At 45.5% G+C, this 21,927-nt stretch overlaps 1 protein-coding gene across 1 annotated transcript; it reads left to right on the top strand.

Annotated features, from left to right (window-relative positions):
* Positions 1-288: 288 nt before the first annotated feature.
* LOC310690782 (maestro heat-like repeat-containing protein family member 7) lies at positions 289-20,875 on the top strand. Its single transcript, XM_083470342.1, has 13 exons — positions 289-305; positions 2,688-3,034; positions 4,495-4,637; positions 6,287-6,418; positions 10,014-10,093; positions 11,525-11,630; positions 13,488-13,583; positions 15,397-15,501; positions 16,975-17,110; positions 18,967-19,061; positions 19,411-19,563; positions 19,626-19,782; positions 20,530-20,875. Exons 3-13 carry the CDS (start codon positions 4,620-4,622, stop codon positions 20,583-20,585), a joined length of 1,134 nt encoding a protein of 377 aa, XP_083326468.1. The 5' UTR covers positions 289-305; positions 2,688-3,034; positions 4,495-4,619; the 3' UTR covers positions 20,586-20,875.
* The last annotated feature ends 1,052 nt before the right edge of the window (positions 20,876-21,927 follow it).

Here is a 21,927-nt window from a genome sequence, read left to right as displayed (position 1 = left end):
ATGCAAAATGAACCACGGAAAGAGAAGGAGAGTAGCTGGGGAAACCCAGCCAGATGGGTGGGTATTAATAATAAATAATATTTTAAGGTTGTTTAAATGAATGTTCTAAAATGTAGAACAGAAAATTCAATAAAAAATGTACAGTGCAACCAAGCACAGAGGTGTACCTAGGAGTTGTATTGGTGTCTTGTCCGGGGGGGGGGGGGGATAAATCACTTTACTGCAACAACCAGGGTTTCTTTTCCACGGGAACTCACAGGAGCCTAGTGGGGGCCATGACCATTCTAAGAGAACAAGGGTTTGTGGTGAGTTCCAACACCTCTCTTTTCTAGAAAAATAGAACTGGCAACAACCATATTTGAAATGGTTACCTTTTACACGGCCCAAGTCCTCAAAGCATCTGGAGTGAAGGCAAAAAAATAAGCACACCTTTGTGCAAGGGCAGGAAGCTTCTCCTACGCAGAGGAGTCAACTTCTAGGGATCAAGGGGCTTCACACCTATAAAATATTTGAGGGGGCTGCCCCCCCAAGTTGATGGGCCCTGCCATTCAAATGGTGTGCATGCATGGTGTCACGTGAACATAGCCTGCCCCCCCAATATTTTATTAAAGTTGGCACCCCTGCTCTCATGTTAAGAGTTTTGTCACCACACACAAAATTTTATGGAATTGTAAAACTCAACAATTTGGCCAGAAATGTTTTGATTTATATTCAGAAGGCATCTGGACTGCAACTTAATTATGAAACAGGTGATATTTGTTTAAAAACATTCATTCGCGTAGCAATTTACTATATCTGAGGTGCAATTTATTTATATTCAAGTCACAGATCTTTGGTGGGTATAATCTGAGTTTCTACTTTATTTAGAGTCAAGCAAATAAAAACAATAAGCAAAATGTAGGCTTCTATATGTAGTATGGAACGCGGGCGGCGCTGTGGGATCGGCTTGCCGATCGAAAGGTTGGCAGTTCAAATCCCCGCGGCAGGGTGCGCTCCCGTTGCTTGGTCCCAGCGCCTGCCAACCTAGCAGTTCGAAAGCACCCCCGGGTGCAAGTAGATAAATAGGGACCGCTTACTGGCAGGAAGGTAAACGGCGTTTCCGTGTGCTGCGCTGGCTTGCCAGATGCAGCATTGTCACGCTGGCCACGTGACCCGGAAGTGTCTTCGGACAGCGCTGGCTCACGGCCTCTTAAGTGAGATGAGCGCATAACCCTAGAGTCTGTCAAGACTGGCCCGTACAGGCAGGGGTACCTTTACCTTTTATATGTAGTATATTTAGGGAAAATAGTGCCTTGTCAATTAATTAACATTTATTAGATTTCATAGATGTTTTGAAACAAACGGGAGTCCTTTTCTTCTTTTTTACCTCTTGTTTTTTCTTGTCTTTCCCCTTTCTTCTTTTCTCAACTTTCTTGCAGTTCTCCATAGTGGTTCATACAGCAGTGTATCAAACTCTGACTTTTGTTTTCTTGGGTTTCTGGGGTTTTCCCTGTTGTTATTCTGTCTCTCACAGCTACAATAAACCTACCGTTAAAATTATGGACTGGTCATTTCTTTGTCAGAGGGCAAACGGGCAAATTTAGCAGGGGATCAAATACTTTCCCCCCCTCACTGTATCATTGAATATAATGTCAGAGGAACAATGGCCGCAGTTGCTAGGTTGCTAAGGTCATTGTGACACACCCTACATGCCTCATGAACATGTCAGGTGAGCAAAGGTGATTTGGCAGGAGAGAAGCTTCATGCTTCTGTTGACCATTTTGTGACCGCTTCTAACATTTCTGTATTGAGACAGAGAGAGGGTGTGTGGCTGAGTGTGTGAGGGGGGGAAATGTAAGTTGGATTTCTTAGCTGATTCTGCCTTCTGGTTCCAGCTTTGTCTAGGGCAGTCTGAGGGGAGCTCCCTAGCGAGCAATAGCAAATAGTAATCATAACCATGTTTACCACCACAGTGCCTTCCAGATGTCCTTGGACTCCAACTCCCATCATCCCCAGCCAGCACAACCAGGGATGATGGGAGCTGTAGTCCAACAGTGTATTAGCTCCCCCCTGCCCTGATCTAAACCTTCAAGCACTTCCTTCACAAGATAGCCTATTTGCCTATGATAGCAAGCACATGTGGCCCCGGTTCAGTCCAGGCGTGTTGAGTAGGAGGATACTGCCAGCCTATCTTCTCCCACTCTGTTTTAGGCTGTCAAAGCTTAATGAATGTTAGAAGGATGCTGGAAAGAAGTTATATGACTTTAGCAGAAATGTTATAAAGAATTAAGTATGAATAGATTGACAACGGGTAAAGGTGCAAAACTTAAGGTTAAATTGCGTTAAGATAAATTATGGAACTAAATTTGAGAAAGAGGGAAAGGACTTGCTGGAGCAATTATTTGAACTAGAATACAAAAAAAGGAGGTGTGAGGAAGTCGAGGAAATAAGCAAATGCAAGATAAGGATATGAAAATACTTTTTTTTGTTTTGTTTTTTTTCTATTTTCCCTTCTATTTTTTTAAAGGTTTGTGTTTTTTAAATGTTTGTTTTTTCTTTTTTAATGTTTTGATGTACTGTTGATGTTTTGTTTTATTGTATTTTCTTTTCTTTTTGAGGTTTTGTAACTGTTCATTGCTTGTATTTCTTTTTTTTGTCTTTTTTTGTAATTCTTAAACTCTAATAAATATCTTTTTTAAAAAAAATAGGCTGTCAAAGCTGCAGAAGCTGTTTTCAAAGAGCAACTCCAAACAAGATCTGGGGAAAGGAGGAAGCGACAGCCAGGATGCTGCAGCTTCATCAAATGCCAAGCCCCAGGACCGGAGGTTTGAACATTTCTATAGCCATAAGGAAAGCAGGGCGGGTGAAGTTGCGTTCTCTTCCCTTCCCAAGCTGAAATGGTTCCATCTGTCCAGGAGAAAGAACTCTATCACGCTGAGGAATTGGGATAAACTAAGCACGTTCTGGAGCTGCTGTGGAACCCAAAAGGTCTGGTCCCAAGAATGTAAGGTTCTGGAACCTAAGCAAGAGTCAAGGAGCTTGTCCACGGTTTTAGGTGAGGAGATGCCCTGGGTTCTTGAGAGGGATTCTGCATGGGAGGAGAGGGTTGGAGGAGAAATGGAATTACCTAGGAGGAGCCAGTGTGGTGTAGTGGTTAAGAGCGATAGACTCGTAATCTGGTGAGCGGGGTTCGCGTCTCCGCGCCTCCACATGCAGTTGCTGGGTGACCTTGGGCTACTCACGCTTCTCTGAAGTCTCTCAGCCCCACTCACCTCACAGAGTGTTTGTTGTGGGGGAGGAAGGGAAAGGAGAATGTTAGCCGCTTTGAGACTCCTTAGGGGAGTGATAAAGCGGGATATCAAATCCAAACTCTTCTTCTTCTTCTACCTAATTCACACTTTATGAAACAATATGTGAACTGGAACACAACCATCTTTTGAAATTCACACTTCTTTGAATTTTGCAGTGAAGTGTACAAAAATGCATGTACTAGGATAAAGTGTTATACAAATGTATATGTTAGTAGAGATAAGATACAAATCTATTGTGTTACAGTAACTTGCTTTAAAAAGATGTGTCTACTGTCATACCTCGGTTACCGCCTTGGAACTTGTACGTTTCAGCTCCCGAACAACCGGAAACCGGAAGTGAATGTTCAGGTTTTCAAACGATTTTCGGAAACTGAACGTCTGGTGCAGCTTCTGCAGCTTCAGATTGGCTGCAGGATGCTCTTGCAGCCAATCAGAAGCCTTATTTTCCAAACAGTTCTGGAAGTCTAACGAATTCCTGGAATGCATTCTGTTCGAGAACCAAGGTACGACTGTATTAGGAGAAATTTGCACTATAACGTTAACAAATTTCCCCGAGGACTTTAAAAACAAAATTTGCAAACTGGTGTGGAAATTTGGGGAACTGAATTTAGGATTAGAAAAATGAGAAACAGAGAGAAACTGAAATGGATTCACCCACCTCTAGGGTGGATGAGGTGGAGGATTTTATGAAGATGCCAGAGGCTTAGGGTGTTGTCAGGAATGTGCAAATTATTCAACGAGAAGAAGCTAGATCTCTTTCAAGAAGATAAAGGTAAAGGGACCCCTGACCGTTAGATTCAGTTGTGGCCAACTCTGGGGTTGTGGTGCTCATCTCGCTTTATTGGCCGAGGGAGCCAGCGTACAGCTTCCGGGTCATGTGGCCAGCACAACTAAGCCACTTCTGGCGAACCAGAGCAGCTCACGGAAACGCCGTTTACCTTCCCACCGGAGCGGTACCTATTTATCTACTTGCACTTTGATGTGCTTTCAAACTGCTAGGTTGGCAAGAGCTGGGACCGAGCAACAGGAGCTCACCCCGTTGCGGGGATTCGAACCGCCAACCTTCTGATCGGCAAGCCCTAGGCTCTGTGGTTTAACCCACAGCGCCACCCACGTCCCATTTCAAGAAGGTAGGGGATAGTAATAAGAAGGTAGGAGATACTAATATGCCTTCCTGTTCTCTGTTTACCCTTTCAATTCCTAGATTCAACATCAACAAGCCTCAACCACTTCTCCACCTCCTCTGTCTTTTCATCTACTTCCAATGGGTCGGATGTGAATGACAGCATTGAACTAGATGGTGATGCCGTCAACATCATCCTCAAGCGCATGGAGGAGGAAGACAAGGTACAAAACCCCTCAGCACATGATGCTTCCTGCACATGGTACTTCTATAGTACTACTAATGCGCTTGCTCGGGAAACGTGATTCTACAGATGTCTGAAGCCTATTTCTGTGTTGACGCAGTGAGTTCTTCACAAATAGCAGCTGCTTGGGAGAATTAAGTTGGATGCTAGTAGCAGCTCCTACTGTAATATCCTTGCCAGGCTGTTGTCAAGTCTTGTAGAGCTGGCCCAGAAACAAGCATGTTTTGGCCAAATGAACACGAACACATCATCAGTAATGTAGAGTCTTGGGACTGGGTAGTGGAGCATGTGCACAAGGTTCCTGGGAAAGAAAATGGAGCCAAAATCTGAGGACTTAACCAGGAAAGGAGTACTTGCTAAAAGGAAATAGTATACAAGATTACCGTATTTTTCGCTCTATAGGACGCACCCGACCATAGGACGCACCTTGTTTTAGAGGGGGAGAACAAGAAAAAAAATTCTCCCCCTCTCTGCTCAGCGCCCCTTCAGCGAAGCGGCAGGAGAAATGGAGCCCCTTTCATTTCTCCTCCCACTTGGCTGAAGGGGTGCTGCGCAGCTCTCCCTCTCTGCTGAAGCTGGGAGAGTCTTGCTCTCCCGGCTTCAGCAAAAGGAACCCAATGCCTTCGGAGCGCAGCGCAAGTTCCCTCTGCGCTCCAAAGGCTTCAGCGGCTATCCCTGAAGCCTGGAGAGCGAGAGGGGTTGGTGCGCACCGACCCCTCTTGCTCTCCAGGCTTCAGTGAAAGCAACACGAAGCCTCCGGAGCGCGGCGGGAGCGCTCCCACTGCGCTTCTGAGGCTTCGTGTTGCTATCGCTGAAGCCAAGGAGCCTGCATTCGCTCCATAAGACACACACACATTTCCCCTTAATTTTTGGAGGGGGAAATGTGCATCTTATAGAGTGAAAAATACGGTACATTCACCTTACTGAAGGTTCTCCCAGAAGGGAGAGAGTGAAACAGCCACACCCGGAGAGGATGAGAATAGGGGGTTTGAGTGAGAAGTGACCAGAAAGATGGGGCAGGAGGGAGGATGAGTGAAAGAGAGAGCTTTTGCCTAGCCCTGAGTTTGCTGAGATGCACAGAGGGAGGAAGGATGAGCAGGCTCCACAGGGGCAGGCTTGGACCCATGCGGGAAGGTCAAGAATCCCAGGCAGCAGTGGGGCATCCACCATGCAGGAGAAAATAAATCTAGCCACAGTAGGAGTTCCACTGGGCAGAAACATAGGAAGATACAGGGCCGGCCCACCCATCAGGCAAGATGAGGCGACTGCCTCAGGTGGCAGGATCCACAGGGCCAGCAGATCTGGCCTCCCAAGGAATGCACAGTGACACGGACTTCTTTTCTTTCTCATGGAGGGTTGTGTAGCTAGAACCATCAAAAAAAGGAATGAACTGTTTTCGCTACAAAGTGGAAACGCAAGATCCCAGTTACCCTCTTTTGAGCTCATGACTTTTCTAGTTCTGTAGCGTCTCTGAGCAGTTGTGAAACAGGTGGGTTAATTCTGCAGTTCAGTTCTCATTCTGAGCCAACCAGGAAGGATGTCTAGGACACATCTAGGATGTCTAGGACACATCAAGAAAGGCTCGATAATGCCCTCTCTTAACAGCCCCGGTTCTCTCTCAACTTACAGAGCAAACAGGATGAGAACGGGGACATTAGTTTCCTCAGTGCCATCTCCGCTTTATGCATCGCTACACAGCATAAACGACGGAACAAACTCAAACTTCTGTACACCAAAGACGAATTAACAGAGGCTGTCGTGGTAAGTGAGGTGCAGAAATCCAGTAAGGAGGTGGCAGCTAGCCAGTAGATGAGAGGCACAAGGTCTGGCTTTGGGGGTAAAGGTAAAGGGACCCCTGACCATTAGGTCCAGTCGTGGCTGACTCTGGGGTTGCGGCTCTCATCTCGCTTTACTGGCCGAGGGAGCCAGCGTACAGCTTCTGGGTCATGTGGCCAGCATGACTAAGCCGCTTCTGGTGAACCAGAGCAGTGCACGGAAACACCGTTTACCTTCCCGCCAGAGCAGTACCTATTTATCTACTTGCACTGGTGTGCTTTCGAACTGCTAGGTTGGCAGGAGCAGGGACCGAGCAACGGGAGCTCACCCCATCACGGGGATTCGAACCACGACCTTCTGATCAGCAAGTCCTAGGCTCTGTGGTTTAACTCAAAGCACCACCCATGTTAGTTCTGTGGAAATAAACCTGGCAAGTGCGGAAGGACTGTGAAACCATTTGGGAAAGGGTCACTAAATCCACTTGAAAACACCCTACGAGGATGCAGTTGTAATTCCTTCCCCAAGGTCAGGGGTCTGCAACCTTTAAGACAAAAAGAGCCACTTGGGCCCGTTTCCGAAGAAAAAACAACAACTGGGAGCCGCAAAACCATTGCGACATTTAAAACATATATCTCTGGAGCCACGATCTGATAGCGGGCGGGAAGGTGACGTCGGGACGGTGCGTGACTAATGCACGCACCGCCCCCATGCGACGTCACAGCCAATACAGCGCCCGCCACAGTGAGGAGTGTCGGGGCGCACAATGCGCCTCCTCCCCTCGGAGGGGAGTATCCGCCCCGGAGCCGCAGCAAAGATGTAAAAGAGCCGCATGCGGCTCTGGAGCCGCGGGTTGCAGACCCCTGCCCAAGGTGTTCTGCAGAGGACCCCCTGGCTAAGCTTGCTTGGGACTCCCTTGTCTCTGTATTTCTCTGTATTTGTATTTGTCTCTGTGCCTGAAACCCATGTTTCAGCAACAAGTCCTTCTGGGGTAATAGGTGGCTGGGGGAAATTGAGTTGGCTGCTAGAGAAACCTCTGCTCTGTGCTACTCTTGGCTCTATTCCTGACAGAGGACAGACAGTTAATCAGGATGGCAGAGCTGGCCCAGTCTTTGTTTGGACAGTGAAGCATTCCCCTCAAGTTCTGAAGGTGGGAAAGCAAAGCTAGGACTTCCCCAAAAAAGTTTCTATTCAAAGAAGAACAAGAGAAAGCACAGCCATGTATCTGAAAACCATCCCAGAAAAGAGGGGTGGAAAATGAGCCAATTAAAAACAAACTAAAATAAAAAACCGACCAAATTACAGTCCAAATTATTAATTATGGTGTTTTTTTTCGGGCTCCCCATAGTCTGGACCTCTGAAGTGTATCTCCAATATCTCCATTCCTGCCGCCTCTTGTTGTTTTCATATTTTCCACATTCCGATCTTAACACTTTAAAGTTCTCCGTCCCTGGCTATGTGATTCTCTTTTTTTTTTTAATAAGATATTTATTAAAGTTTTCAAAATGTCACAAAAAGAAAAAACAAACAAAGTAGAAACAGAAGAAAATACAAAGAGCAAAAATAGTTAACAGAGTAAAAAGAAAAAGAAAAAAGCAAACCCCTTCCCACCATGTAAAAAAGAAGAAAAAAGGAGGGGGGGGGAATTCAAAATAAGAAAACAAAAAAGTGACAAAAATGCAAAAGTCCCTAACCTTTAAAAACATTTAAAAACAAATTCATTATTTCCAGACCCTTAACTGTCATAGCCTTCTTTCTTGGACCTCCTCCTCCTCCCTTCCTTCCTTTGTATCCTAGTTATTAATTATCCCAGCAAATCCTTTCCTTTCCATTTTTTCATAAAATTCTATCATTACATTACCCTAGATTTTTTGATCTTATCTTTCTATAATAGAATAAACCTTAAAATTTAAAATTTAAGTCTTAACCTTACCTATTCTTATAATCATAATATTCTTTCATAATTCTTTAAGCATCTTTGCTAAAGCCAGGTAATTTCTTCCAACATTTTTCTATCATTCATCAGCTTTATAAAACATTCTAGTAATGAAAAAAAAGAAAGGTACAAACAAATCCAATTTTTATCCAACGTCCTTTCCTCCTGGTTCCAGGTTTTGTCAGTCCTTATTCCCATCAGTCTAGCCCATTAACCTGGTGACCTTATGTCCGAGGCCCTCAAGTCACTTCCATGGCCCTGGCTATGTGATTCTCAATCATGTCAGAAATCATATATCCTTTCATCCATTGTGTACAGCTTTATTTGTGTATATATATTTTTTTCAACTGCCTATTTACCAGCGCAGCTTTTCCTGACTTCATTCCAATCTTCCAATCCGGGCTGTTGTCCAAGGCTATCGTCTGAAGTTTAATGACTCAGCAACTCCCAAGTTGTTAAATCATTCTATTCCTGTCTGTTGTCGAAGCCTTTCATTTGAAATTTAATGGCATAGTAACTTCCACCTTGTTGTTACTGTAAATTGTTGAGCATACTGTTTGCAATACAGTGGTACCTTGGGTTAAGTACTTAATTCGTTCCAGAGGTCTGTTCTTAACCTGAAACTGTTCTTAACCTGAAGCACCACTTTAGCTAATGGGGCCTCCTGCTGCCATTGCGCCGTCGGAGCATGATTTCTGTTCTCATCCTGAAGCAAAGTTCTTAACCTGAAGCACTATTTCTGGGTTAGCGGAGTCTGTAACCTGAAGCGTATGTAACCTGAAGCGTATGTAACCCGAGGTATCACTGTATTGCAATGTAAATGAACTGTATTCCACAGATACAAGTCATATGGCGATCTATCAGCCTTCCCAGAGACCACACAATCCCCCCCTTTGGGCCCTAGAAGGGGGGTTGCTAGACATCCATTCAGCCCTCTCTCTCGCTCATAAAGGATAGATTATGATATAGATATGTTAATTGGCTGCTTTTATTGGAAAATCAATAAAAAATGATTTAAAAAGAAAAAGAGAAAATGAGTGGTGGGTGGGTGTCAAAATGGTGTGTGTGAGAGAGGGTGGGATATTTCCTTTTGCTTCTAAGTTGCCTTGAGAATAATTTGATAGAAAGATGGGGTATAAGTTATTAAAATGAATTTAAAAAGTGGGGAGGCCTACAATGACTCTAAGGCTATTCAGCAGCATTCCTGCACGGATGAGGGAGGGAGATGAAAGATCAGATGGTTGGGAAGGAGAAACAGAGAGAATTTCTATATCCTTAAGTCTACTAAAATGCACAGAGGAAAGCAGGGAAACAAGGAATTCTCAACGGCAGGCTTAGATCCAGGCAGGAGATTTTCCAGGGAAAGGAGGTGGAGATTCTAGGGACACTCTTTGTAAAGGGAGCATCCGATGTTTTGTGGGTGCTTTGGGTAAATGGCCAGGAAGGAATGCAGGTTTTTGCTTGCCTGTTGGGCTAATACGGATCGTGAGACAAGACAGAGGCGCAGAGACAAAATGGGAGAGTGTTGGTAACAGGCTCGTGAATGAGAAAGAGCTTAGACGAAACCATTTGGGATGAAAGTGCCCCATTGAAATCTGTGGAAGGAGGTCATTCACCTGCTCTGTTCTGGCCCTTGGTCTCTTCCAGGTGGTGATGGAGAAACTCCCGGTTCACTCTGTGCCCACATCAGTTCTACCGTGCTGCATGGTGGCTATTTACAATTTGAGGTATGCCTCTTGAAGACCAGGGATTCCTGATCCTACTAAGAAGCAATTACAGTGGTGCCTCGCAAGACGAAATTAATCTGTTCCGCGAGTCTCTTCATCTAGCGGTTTTTTCGTCTTGCGAAGCAAGCCCATTAGCGGCTTAGCGGATTAGTGCTATTAGCGGTTTAGCAGCTATTCAAGGCTTAGCGGCTAAAAGGCTATTAGCGGCTTAGAAAAAGGGGGGGAGCGAAAAAAATCGCAAGACTCGCAAGACGTTTTCGTCTTGCAAAGCAAGCCCATAGGGAAATTCGTCTTGCGAAGCGCATCGAAAAATGGAAAACCCTTTCGTCTAGCGGGTTTTCCGTCTTGCGAGGCATTCGTCTTGCGGGGCACCACTGTAGTGCATGCGAAGACCGTTGTATTTGTGATGAATGAGGGTAGAAAATAATGTATTTCCAGGAAAGCAGATGCAACACGGTAAACGGCCCGGGAGAAGCCCAGACAATCGAATACAATAGGTCAAAGACTTTCGAAACAGAAATGGTTGAAAGAAGAAGTGGAGAGGCCGGTACTCTGAGGCTCCAGAAAGGAGCAACTGACTCCCCTTGGAAGTGCCCACACAGATCTTAGAAGGCATTTGTTTTCTCCACACCTTGGGAAATATACCGTATTTTTCGCTTCATAAGACGCACTTTTTTCCTCCTAAAAGGTAAGGGGAAATGTGAGTGCGACTTATGGAGCGAATGGCGTTGTGCAGAGAGGGAGAGCTGCGCAACGCCCGTTCAGTGAAGCGGGAGGAGGAACAGAAGGAGACCCTGCGAAGGAGAGGCGCTGCGCAGAGAGGAAGAACTGTGCAGTACCCCTTCAGCGATGCACCTGTCCTGTGAAGCTGGAGGAGGAACAGAAGGGACTCCTGTTCCTTCTCCAGCTTCGCTTGAAGGGGCGCTGCACAGTTCTCCCTCTCTGCGCTGCGCCTCTCCTGCGAAGGAGAGGTGCTGCGCAGAGAAAGAGAACTGCGCAGCGCCCCTTCAGCGACGTGCCTGTCCTGGCTTCTGCCTTAGCCACAGGCAGCCTCTTCGGGCAGGGGGATCCTTCATCCCGCTGCCCTGAAGAGGCTTGGCACGGTTATCCTAGAAGCCAGAACAGCCACACGGTATCCCAGAAGCCAGATCCCTCTTGCTGTTCTGGCTTCTGGGATTCAGAATAAATTTTTCTTGTTTTCCTCCTCCCAAACCTAGGTGCGCCTTATGGTCTGGTGCGTCTTATGGAGCGAAAAATACGGTAGTCCCCAAGCCCAAGGAGGAGAGCCTGTTCTCCTCCCATCCTCAGTGCTCATCCTGGCGTTTGGGATCTGAAGTCCTCTGCTTCTCAAGTTCCCGGAGGAGCCTCCCTGCGGGAGATTAGGAAATTCTGGAAGTGCATAATCTAATACTTTTTCCTCCACCCCACCAGTAAAATCAAGCCTCCTCTTGATCCAGAACTGGAGTCGTGTGTCTTGCGGTTGGCTATGCATGGGGTTTTCACGATGGACATTGGGACTGGGGACGCCACCAAACAGGTAGGGAGCGATGGGCCACCAACTTGGATGGCTTTGAAAGAGGATTGGATAAATTCTGTACAGATGGTACATCACGCCAGTTAAGTTAGCAAAAATGTTTAAAGGTAGTAACAAATGTTGGAAATGCAAAGAAAAAGAAGGATCATTCTATCATATGTGGTGGGAATGTAAAAAGGTGAAATGTTTCTGGGAGATGATATATAACAAATTGAAAAAATGTTGAAATATACATTCATAAAGAAACCAGAAGCATTTATTTTAGGTATGGTTGGAAATTATATAAATAGAAAGGATTGTAAGCTTTTCTTATATGCGGTAACAGCAGCAAGAATATTATTAGCCCAAAAATGGAAGCAAGAAGAATTACCAACGTTGGAAGAATGGAGGATGAAGTTAATGGACTATGCAGAATTGGACAAGCTAACAGGAAGGATCCGAAACCGGCGGAACCAGAGGTTCACCGAAGACTGGAATAAATTTACGGAGTATTTGAAAAGTATTTGTGATGATCAGATGACGTTTGTAGGTTTCCAAAAAGTTCTGTGAGGAGTAATTTAAGAAATATTGTAAAAATGGAAAGGGAGAAATGATCTGTTAAGAAAGGTAAAGGCAATATTAAGTTAAGAACTGCAGATGAATTGATTACGACGGAGGATTATCAGAGGTGCTGACGGAAGTCAGACTAGAATATGTGTGTAATAATTTGTGTGGTATGTTTTTAAAAAAATTTGTATGCTAAAAACCAATAAAAAATATTTAAAAAAGAAAAGAAAGAGGATTGGATAAATTCACGGAGCAGAGGGCTGTCAAACAGCTGCAAGCCGTGACGGCTGAGCTCTGCCTTCCCAGTTGGAGGCCGCCATTCTTCCAAATACCAAGTGCTGGAAAGGGGAAGAGTGCTCTTGGGCTCATGTTCTGCTCCCTGGTTTCCCAAAGGCATCTGGTTGGCCACTGTGAGCATAAGGATACTGGCCTAGATGGGCCATTGGCCTGATCCAGCAGGTTCCTTTTTATGCTCTTATGTAGGTAAATTCCTGTTGAACCCACAAACCATGGGGTTGCCAGCATGGCGTTCCCTGGCACCCACAGGGTCATCTCCTCGGCCCGTGATTGAAATTAGACTTGAAAGAAGCATTCTATTGTACCCAATAGAATAGGCTGCAGTGTGTGTTGTTCCCACAGTTGTTACTCAATAATAATTTATTATTTATACCCTGCCCATCTGGCTGAGTCTCCCCAGCCACTCTGGGCAGCTCCCAATCAAGTGTTAAAAACAGTACAGCATTAAATATTAAAAACTTCCCTAAACAGGGCTGCCTTCAGATGTCTTTTAAAGATAGGATAGCTGCTTATTTCCTTCACATCTGAAGGGAGGGTGTTCCACAGGGAGGGCGCCACTACCGAGAAGGCCCTCTGCCCGGTTCCCTGTAACCTCACTTCTCGCAATGAGGGAACCGCCAGAAGGCCCTCGGCGCTGGATCTCAGCGTCCGGGCAGAACAATAACAGCATGCTATCTACAGATAGGTAGCCGTGTTGGTCTGCCATAGTCAAAATAAAAAAATTCCTTCCAGTAGCACCTTAAAGACCAACTAAGTTAGTTCTTGGTAAGACCAACTAAGTTAGTTCTTGGTAAGACCAACTAAGTTAGTTCATACCAAGAACTAACTTAGTTGGTCTTTAAGGTGCTACTGGAAGGAATTTTTTTATTTGAGCATGCTATCTGTGGAACCACTTCTAGTGAGAGGTTCTCCCTTTGATGGCCGGACCTCAACAGCTCTGGGATGAAGCCTATTTGCAGGCATGCTTTGTTGGGGAGAAAATCCAGCTCTCACGCAGGGATTTCCCTTTTCTTCCAGGCACTGTATAGAACAACTTCAGCGACGCTCGAAATCTTGCTCAGGTCATTATTAGCAGAGGATCCAACCACCAAGCACCTGCTGAGGATCTTAAAAGTAAGTGCGTCTAAGAGAAATTGCGGCAAAGGAAGGCCTGGCAGGGAGATATCGCAACCTAAGCAACAGTTGGTCTGCAAAATCACCCACCATGCATTCCTCCATTGGCAGAGTTTGGGCATAATACAGTGGTGCCTCGCAAGACGAAATTAATCCGTTCCGCGAGTCTCTTCATCTAGCGGTTTTTTCCTCTTGCGAAGCAACCCGATTAGCGCTATTAGCGGTTTAGCAGCTATTAAAGGCTTAGCGGCTAAAAGGCTATTAGCAGCTTAGCGGCTTAGAAAAAGGGGGGGGAGCGGAAAAAATCGCAAGACGTTTTCGTCTTGCGAAGCAAGCCCATAGGGAAATTCGTCTTGCGAAGCGCATCGAAAAACGGAAAACCCTTTCGTCTAGCGGGTTTTCCGTCTTGCGAGGCATTCGTCTTGCGGGGCACCACTGTATTGTGATTTCCAGGCCCATGAATAACTGACTGAACCAAGAGAGGTTTCAAAACAAAGATTCAGGGGAGAAACAACCAAGTAGACTAATATCTCCCAGTCCAGTCTATTAGGCGGTATTATTTTCTCCCTTGGGCACTCAGGGCCACTTATGCACTCACAGAATCAAACAGTGGTAAAGCTTTAGGGTGCAGGTGGGAGGTTATACCCTAGCAGAGCTGGCCCTGCCATTAGACAGAGTGAAGTAGTTGCCTCAGGCAGCTGGCTTTGGCCTTCACAGAATGGCAATGAATAGTCAGTCATTTAATTTATTTTTATTCTATTTATTTATTATTATTTTATTTTCACAAAGTAATAACCATACATAAATGAGAATAAAAATGTGCACCCCACCACAGAGACCATTCCATTGCAACTATCCAACCTCCCAAAATTTCAACACCCCTTTCCGTTTTAACAGTACTAATTCTACAAACACCCTCTATATCTCCTCAAAATCAATGCTCTTGGCATATCCCCCATCTTACCTTAATGGCACATTAAATTAACAATGAAGATTATTCTATTTTTATTGCCAGGGAAGGGCACTCGTTCTTTTCTACCTTGACTGAGGAGTGGGACAGCACTATCTGCTGCTCCACCTCAGGCAACCAAATAGCTGCTCTCCTACAATATTTATTTTATAAAATGCTTGAACATAGAAAATGAGTGGGTTTAGGAGGATTCTGCCAGGCCTTATCCCTGGCATATGTGGCCACATGCTATGTTATGTACTGAGTTGAATAGGATCCAAAATGCAGCAGTCTGATTGGTCCTCAGGAGCCACCCAATCCAGCTCCAGGTGGAAGTGAATCCGCAACCTGATTGGCCTACAGGTGAATCCCGGAATTAGCCAATCACGTGCAGCCCATTGTGTAAATAATGTATATAAAGCAGACATCCTGGGGGAACTTCCATTCCTCCTCACCACTATGAGCTGAATAAAGAGCATGAAATCCACTCTGGATTCCGAGTATATTTCCTGCTAATAGGGTACATCCAAGCTAAAATGCCACATTATTCATCAGGCACAAAGCATTGCAAGTCCACCACAAGTCATCCAGAGATAAGACAGTAGATCCTGATCTACTTTCTGCCCATTCCTGAACTAAGGCATATCTATGAAGAGGAACAATTCGTCCTAGGAGAACTCATGTGTCAGATGCACAACCTTCCATCTTGAGACATTTTGGTTGGTCCTAAAAAACAAAACAAAAAAAACCACTGCTTGTGGATTTTGGATTCTGGATCACTGCTGCTTCCTTTGTTTTGAGCAAAAGGGTCGCGTGAGACGTTGTACCAGTGCAATATTCCTGAGGTGTTGCTTCCTCCTGCAGCACATCCATTTTTGGATACGCTCGAAATACAAAGTGGAGAGAACCAGAGCTATCAAAAGCAGTGCTGCGCTCCTGCGTTTTGCTGTCCTTATGCCAGATTTTGATGTAAGTGTGACCTCATATGCTGCCTCCTTTTGCTCTAGGGAGCAAATGTGAGAGCTGGTCTTTGTCGCTACAACCGATTTTTAGATTTATCCCGCCCTCCAGAGCCAATTCATATTGAGAGCTGAATGTTATTTTCAGTATCTTAGTCTTAAAGGAATAGGAGAGGGGAAAGCCAATAATTGAAGGGGTGGCGGCAGCTAGGAATGGCCTTGTTTGCATGGCACTAGTATGCTCTTCTTGGGTCCCTTTGAGTGATAGCCCATATCTCGCAGGGATGCAGGTAGCGCTGGGTCTAAACCACTGAGCCTCTTGGGCTTGTTGATCAGAAGGTCGGCAGTTCGAATCCCCACAATGGGGTGAGTTCCCATTGCTCTGTCCCAGCTCCTGCCAACCTAGCAGTTCAAAAGCATGCTAGTGCAAGTAGATAAATAGGTACTGCTGCGGCGGGAAGGTAAACGGTGTTTCTGTGCGCTCTGGTTTCTGTCACAGCGTCCTGTTGTGCCAGAAGCGGTTTAGTCCTGCTGGCCACAACCCGGAAAGCTGTCTGTGGACAAACGCTGGCTCCCTCGGCCTGAAAGCGGAGATGGGTGCCACACCCCATAATCGAATTCGACTGGCCTGAACTGTCCCAGGGGTCCTTTACCTTTTTACCTCTCTGTTCCCATCCACACCATTGGGTTCTTCCTGGCATTCCTAGTTGATAGGTGCATTGGGGTTCCTCTTTTGGCTTGAACTGTGTGGACTTGCTGTTCTGGCAAAATACACAGAGGCCCTGCGTCCATCTTCTCAGAGTCCCATCCAAAGGACATAGAGGAGGCTATGTTCTCTGGAAGTATCTGTCTAACCTAGTCCATTGCTGTCAACCGTCCCTTATTTGGCGGGAAAGTCCCTTATCCCAGCGCCATGTCCTGCTGCTGTCCCTTATTGATGATGTCCCTTAAATTTCCCGGGTTTCAAAGGAAGCAGCTTCTCTCCCTCCCTCCCTGCTGGCCAACTGTGTTGTTTGGCTGTGTTACTCACCTAATAAGGAGTCTAAGAACGACTGGGGGGGTGGAGCTTGCATGCCTTGTGCCGATCAAATCGAACGCGTTGCCTGGGGACTCGCCTTTGCTCAGCACTTCCCAGCGGAGAGGTGACGGTGGTTTTCCTTGTTGCCGGGTTGCTGCCCTGTGGGAACCACTGCTTGAGGCTTTGTTTGGCTGCTGGCTGGGCTTTCTGCCTTTGGCTCGGAGGGGCTCAGAGGTTGAACATACCTGTGCTCTGAAAATCCCTTATTTTGGCTGCTGATCCCTTATTTTCAAATCTGTAAGTTGACAGCTATGACCTAGTCTGCCCATTTTGGAGATGCAAAGTATTATTTTAAGAGTTTCTGAGAAGGGCTTAGATTTTGAGGCTAGGCGTACCCATTAAAGATAGAGATGATCTGACAGAGAAGTGGGGGACAAAGATCTCTCTGGTTTTCCTTCTTGCTAGGCTACCTGCAAACTCCCAGAACTGGGGCACCATGTGGCAGAGCTGGCAATTTGTATTGGGGACCCCCAAGCAGCAGTCAGCCGACAAGCCAAGGAGAGTATCTTCCGTCTCTACGAGCTGCTCCTGCACCAGAAAGGCAAGTAAGCTGGAAAAGTTGCAACAACAGTTCCATGCTTAAATATGATGGAATACATTAAACACCTTAGTTTTACGCGCTAGTGAAATATGATTAGAACCTCTGGTCTCAGTTCATAGTGTGTTTTCCCATTAGTATCAGTTGAGTCTCATGTTGACTCTCTGGTAATGGTGCATTTCCCGCAAAGCTGACTCAGCGGGGAAGAAAGAAGCTGTTGTCTTGTTCAGTTGTATTTCACAATGTTATACTCTCCCCCCTTTGCCAGTAAGAGAGCCCACCCTTTGAGCAAAGATGGTGGGAGAACAGCATGCAAGAGCATTTGACATTCCTCCATATGAGCCAGAATTTGACCTTCATTTCTTGAGTCTTGCCTCAGAGGCTGATACCAAAATGAGACGCGAGGTTGCTAGAGAAATTCCCTAGGAGGGAACTCTCGAGGTGGATCTTGCAAACATCTTCATAAAAAAGGTTATAGAATACCATCCAAAGGAAACAGAAAGGCCTAAATTTGTTTTCATTCGATCATTTAAATATTTATAATCTTGACCAAATGCACCCAAGGTGGTGAACAAATTGTAAGAACAGGTATCCATCAAAGTACGTAGTTGTGCTCTGGCAGAGTCTTCTGCCTGCTCTACAGGACTTCCTCACCTTCTCCTCTGTGTGCCCCCTAAATCGGTTTCTGGGGGCTTCCCTAATGCTCCAGAGGAGATTGGGGAGGGCACAAGGGGTGTACAGGAAAAAGAGAGAGAGGAGGAAGTCCTGTTGCGCAACAAGACATCCTTGTTCTACTTTGTTGACTACTGCTCATAAAAATACAGTGGTGCCCCGCAAGACGAATACCCCGCAAGACGGAAAACTCGCTAGACGAAAGAGTTTTCCGTTTTGGAGGTGCTTCGCAAAACGAATCTCCTATGGGCTTGCTTCGCAAGATGAAAATGTATTGCGAGTTCCTGCGGGGTTTTTTCCCTCCCCCCCTTTTTCTAAGCCGCTAAGCCGCTTATCAGCTGATCCGATAAGCTGATAAGTCGCTAAAAGCCGCTAATAGAGCTAATCTGTCAATGGGCTTGCTTCCCAAGACGAAAAAACCACTAGATGAAGAGAGTCACAGAACGGATTCTTTTCATCTTGCGAGGCACCACTGTACAATACAATAAAAAATAGAATTCTAAGGAACCAGCTGGATGTTAACATATAATCCCACCAGTCTAAAAAATGTTTCCAAAGCCATCAGAATAAATTATGTCTGAAAAGCCCTAAACCCAGAAATGGGGAGCCTGTGGCTCTTCCGGATATTGTTAAGAGTCCTGTCCCCAGGAACCCCAGCTAGCATGCCCAGTGGTCAGTCGCAACATGTAGCTCAACAATACTTGAAGAAGACGAAAGTAATGGACTATGCAGAATTTGACAAAATGACAGGAAGGATTCGAAACCTGCGGGACCAGAGATTTACAGAAGATTGGAAGAAGTATATGAATTATTTGAAGAGCAACTGTAATCAACAAATTATGCTAGTAGGACTACAAGAAGTTTTGTAAGGAGAAATATACAAAGTGTTACAAAGTAGAAAAAGAGAGATATATTGGTTATGAGTTTGAAATGTAATAGGGAAGATAAGAAATGCATACTGAGATTAGATTGGAAAATTTTCAGACAGGATTGATGGAAGTCAAAAAATTGAATAAGATGTAAAAGTATGTTTAATTACTGTTGCAAATGATATGTTTTAAAAAACAACTAATAAAAATTATATTAAAAATAAATAAATACTTGAAGGACCACAGTTTCCCCATCCCTGCCCCAAACCTTTAAGTATGGAACGACAAAGCTTTTAACTCCTGGTGTCTTACTGTCAGGGATACGGATGAATAATGCCGAAGAACTCTGGTGCAGGAGGTACCAAGAAGAGAAGAAGATGCTCTCTTACATAAACATGATGAAAGTTGGAGAGGTAAAGGTGTCCCTTCGATGTTAGAAGCCCCTTTCAATACAAAACCACTCAAGGGTTCGATAGATTTCTTGCTCCACCTAAGAAATGTGGGTTGCTTTCTTTTACCCTTCTCTGCCTCCAGGAAACACCAGGATCAGCTTAAGGGGTTTTTGGCAGAAGTGTGTGAAGAGACACATTGGGAGATATGATTGCAATGCAGTCTTTGACAGTACCATGGGCAGAAGGGACAACATTGTGTCTCAAGGATGTCAAAGTTGTGATAATAGAAAGAAGGGAAGAAGAAGCAGGGATCGTTTAATGAACACGCAGCAATCCAAAGACTGCTTCATTTTGGTTTCTTTGCTTTTAGGTGTTTGGGACATTCTTCAATGAACAACAAAGAAGATCCTTTCTAAGAACAGCTTTGTTAGCTATTTATAGTCCGGACCGGAGGGTCAGTGAAGCAGGGATCCTCCTTGTTTATTCTATCCTTGGGAATGCAGAAGAACTAATGGATGTGGAGGTGAGTTACTAAATTAAGCTTTCTGTGAAAAAGTATATTATAAAGGACAAATCTTCCTTCAGGATGGAAAAAAAAAGACTTCTGACTGTTTTGGGATTCCCCTCACCCCTCAATCTCTCCAGGAAAAACAAGTAAAGAAAAAAATATGGCATCAGCTCCACAAATTTCGAGTTTGCAATGAGTTGCCTGTGGCGGTACAAAGCCTCTCTGCAAGCAAAGGTAATGTCTATTTCTAGTTACGGGGAACACTACCAAAGATATGGAATAATTACAAGCTGTAATTATCTAGTTATAAAAGACCACTATCCATAGCTTCAACCAGTCTCTTAAGACACAAATTGCCTAAATTTATTGTTGAATTGTGTGTGATCCGGATAGAGGAGGAATTAGATTCGGTGTGCAATTAAAGGCGAATCTATCCAATTCACACTTTTCAAAACAAGATGCAGACTGAAAAACAGTTGAAATTCCGTTTCTCCAAATTTTGCAGTGCCATTTTCTAGCCACGCAATGTGTACAAAAAGATATGCACTCAGGTAAAGTGTGCATGCCTGCTAACATCAACCCATAACTGATGTGTCCACATTTTAGCACCAATCCGCGGTGGCCAACTGGTTAGAGGTTTGGACTAGAACCAAGGAGAGCCGGGTTCAAATCTCCAGTCAAGTCTGTGGGTGACCTTGGGCCAATCATTCTCTCTCCACCTAATTTACCATTTGTGATCTCCTTGAAGGGGTGGGATGATGTTGACGATCTGTATGGACCCCTCCCAAACATTTTCCTAAGTCAAATGAAGCTGGTATAATTCAATCTGCCTTCTCTTCGTTTCCACTCAGGTGACGTGCTGATGGAGGATCTTGATGATTACGTACAGTTGTAAAACAACCGCCCACATCTCTCCATTTTCTGTCCCCCCTCCCCTCTTCCTTTCTCCCTCCCTCCCTTTCTTCCTTATGTTTTCTCCAGGTGGCTATGTGGGGCCAGAGCTTTTGGGTTTCACAGGATCTCCAGAGCTCGCTTAAAAGAAAAAAAACATTTCCCCTATTTTCCACGGAGATGGATTTTCTTCCCTCTGGACAGATGGAACAGCTTCCTTTTGGGAAGAGGTGAGAGCATGACTTTTCTCTCTCATCTTTTGGCTTGCGAGTGTTTCATCCCTTCTGTGGGAGGTGTCCAAACCTCCAGTCTCTAGGATGGGCATTCTGTGGGTTAAACCACAGAGCCTAGGACTTGCCGATCAGAAGGTCGGCGGTTCGAATCCCTGCGACGGGGTGAGCTCCCGTTCCTTGGTCCCTGCTCCTGCCAACCTAGCAGTTCGAAAGTACGTCAAAGTGCAAGTAGATAAATAGGTACTGCTCTGGCGGGAAGGTAAATGGCGTTTCCGTGCGCTGCTCTAGTTCGCCAGAAGCGGCTTAGTCATGCTGGCCACATGACCCGGAAGCTGTACGCCGGCTCCCTTGGCCAGTAAAGCGAGATGAGCTCTGCAACACCAGAGTCGGTCACGACTGGACCTAATGGTCAGGGGTCCCTTTACCTTTACCATATTGGATGCTGCTGCTTCTTCCTCCTCCTGGGTCACGTTCAGAGTTGCTTTCTGGAAAAAGCCTGATGTGCATAGGGGCAAGAACAAAAAGCATCCCTTGCTTGCTAGATCCAGGTAGCCCCACCATCCCTCTGGAGAGAAGAGGGGCAGATATCCATCACTTATTGCACAGTTGGGGCCCAGAGGCGGCTGGTCTGTTAGGGCAAGAACTGTCCAACTAAGCTCAGTCTGCCCTTAGCCAGCAGCCACCTGCCTGTCTTCTTGTGTACATTTAATCCAATGATGGTACTTCCTGTCAAGCTTACCTCTCCTTTGTGTTTCCACTGTAGGACTTGTGTAGTGGAGGATGGGGACAAAACTAGAATCAGCTGGCTCTGCCTTTCGTTGGGCTCTGGTGCCACCTACTGTCGGGCTCCTTGCCTTCCGCCCCATCAGCTCCAATGTGGCTTCCTGGAAGCATTTTTCATCACCACACTGGCTGGGTAAATGTAATCCCACCATCCCTCTGGGAAAGGGGGACACATTTTACTGCTTCTGTCCAGACCACCAGAAGGTGGCCCTCAAGAAATGGCTGGAGGAGACTGGGACACACAGCGCTGAGAAGAGTAAACCAGGACACTGTGTGGGTTTTCTCCTGCCCCTTATTTTCATTGCTTGCCTTGCTGATTAATGCTATCATCCCCACCATTCCTGTGCGAGAAGGGAAGGAAAGGGGACAGACAACATTTGCTGTTTTTCGGCTTGACTGCTGCAAGGAATGAGTAGAAGGAGAAAGCAACAACAGAACAGATTTGTTTCCCCCGGAAAAATAAAGATGGCAA

The sequence above is a fragment of the Podarcis liolepis genome (genome assembly GCF_965112155.1).
Source record: "Podarcis liolepis genome assembly, chromosome: 1".
Lineage (NCBI taxonomy): Eukaryota > Metazoa > Chordata > Lepidosauria > Squamata > Lacertidae > Podarcis > Podarcis liolepis.
The sequence above is the reverse complement of the archived record's forward strand: the minus strand, read 5'-3'. Positions and strand labels throughout refer to the sequence as shown.

Bases quoted from the DNA above. Each gene is read 5' to 3' on its own strand.
- LOC310690782 (XM_083470342.1), top strand. The intron at 17,111-18,966 runs GCAAGTAAGCTG...TCTTACTGTCAG, and splicing joins GCTGCTCCTGCACCAGAAAG to GGATACGGATGAATAATGCC. The intron at 19,783-20,529 runs GTAATGTCTATT...TGTTTTCTCCAG, and splicing joins AAGCCTCTCTGCAAGCAAAG to GTGGCTATGTGGGGCCAGAG.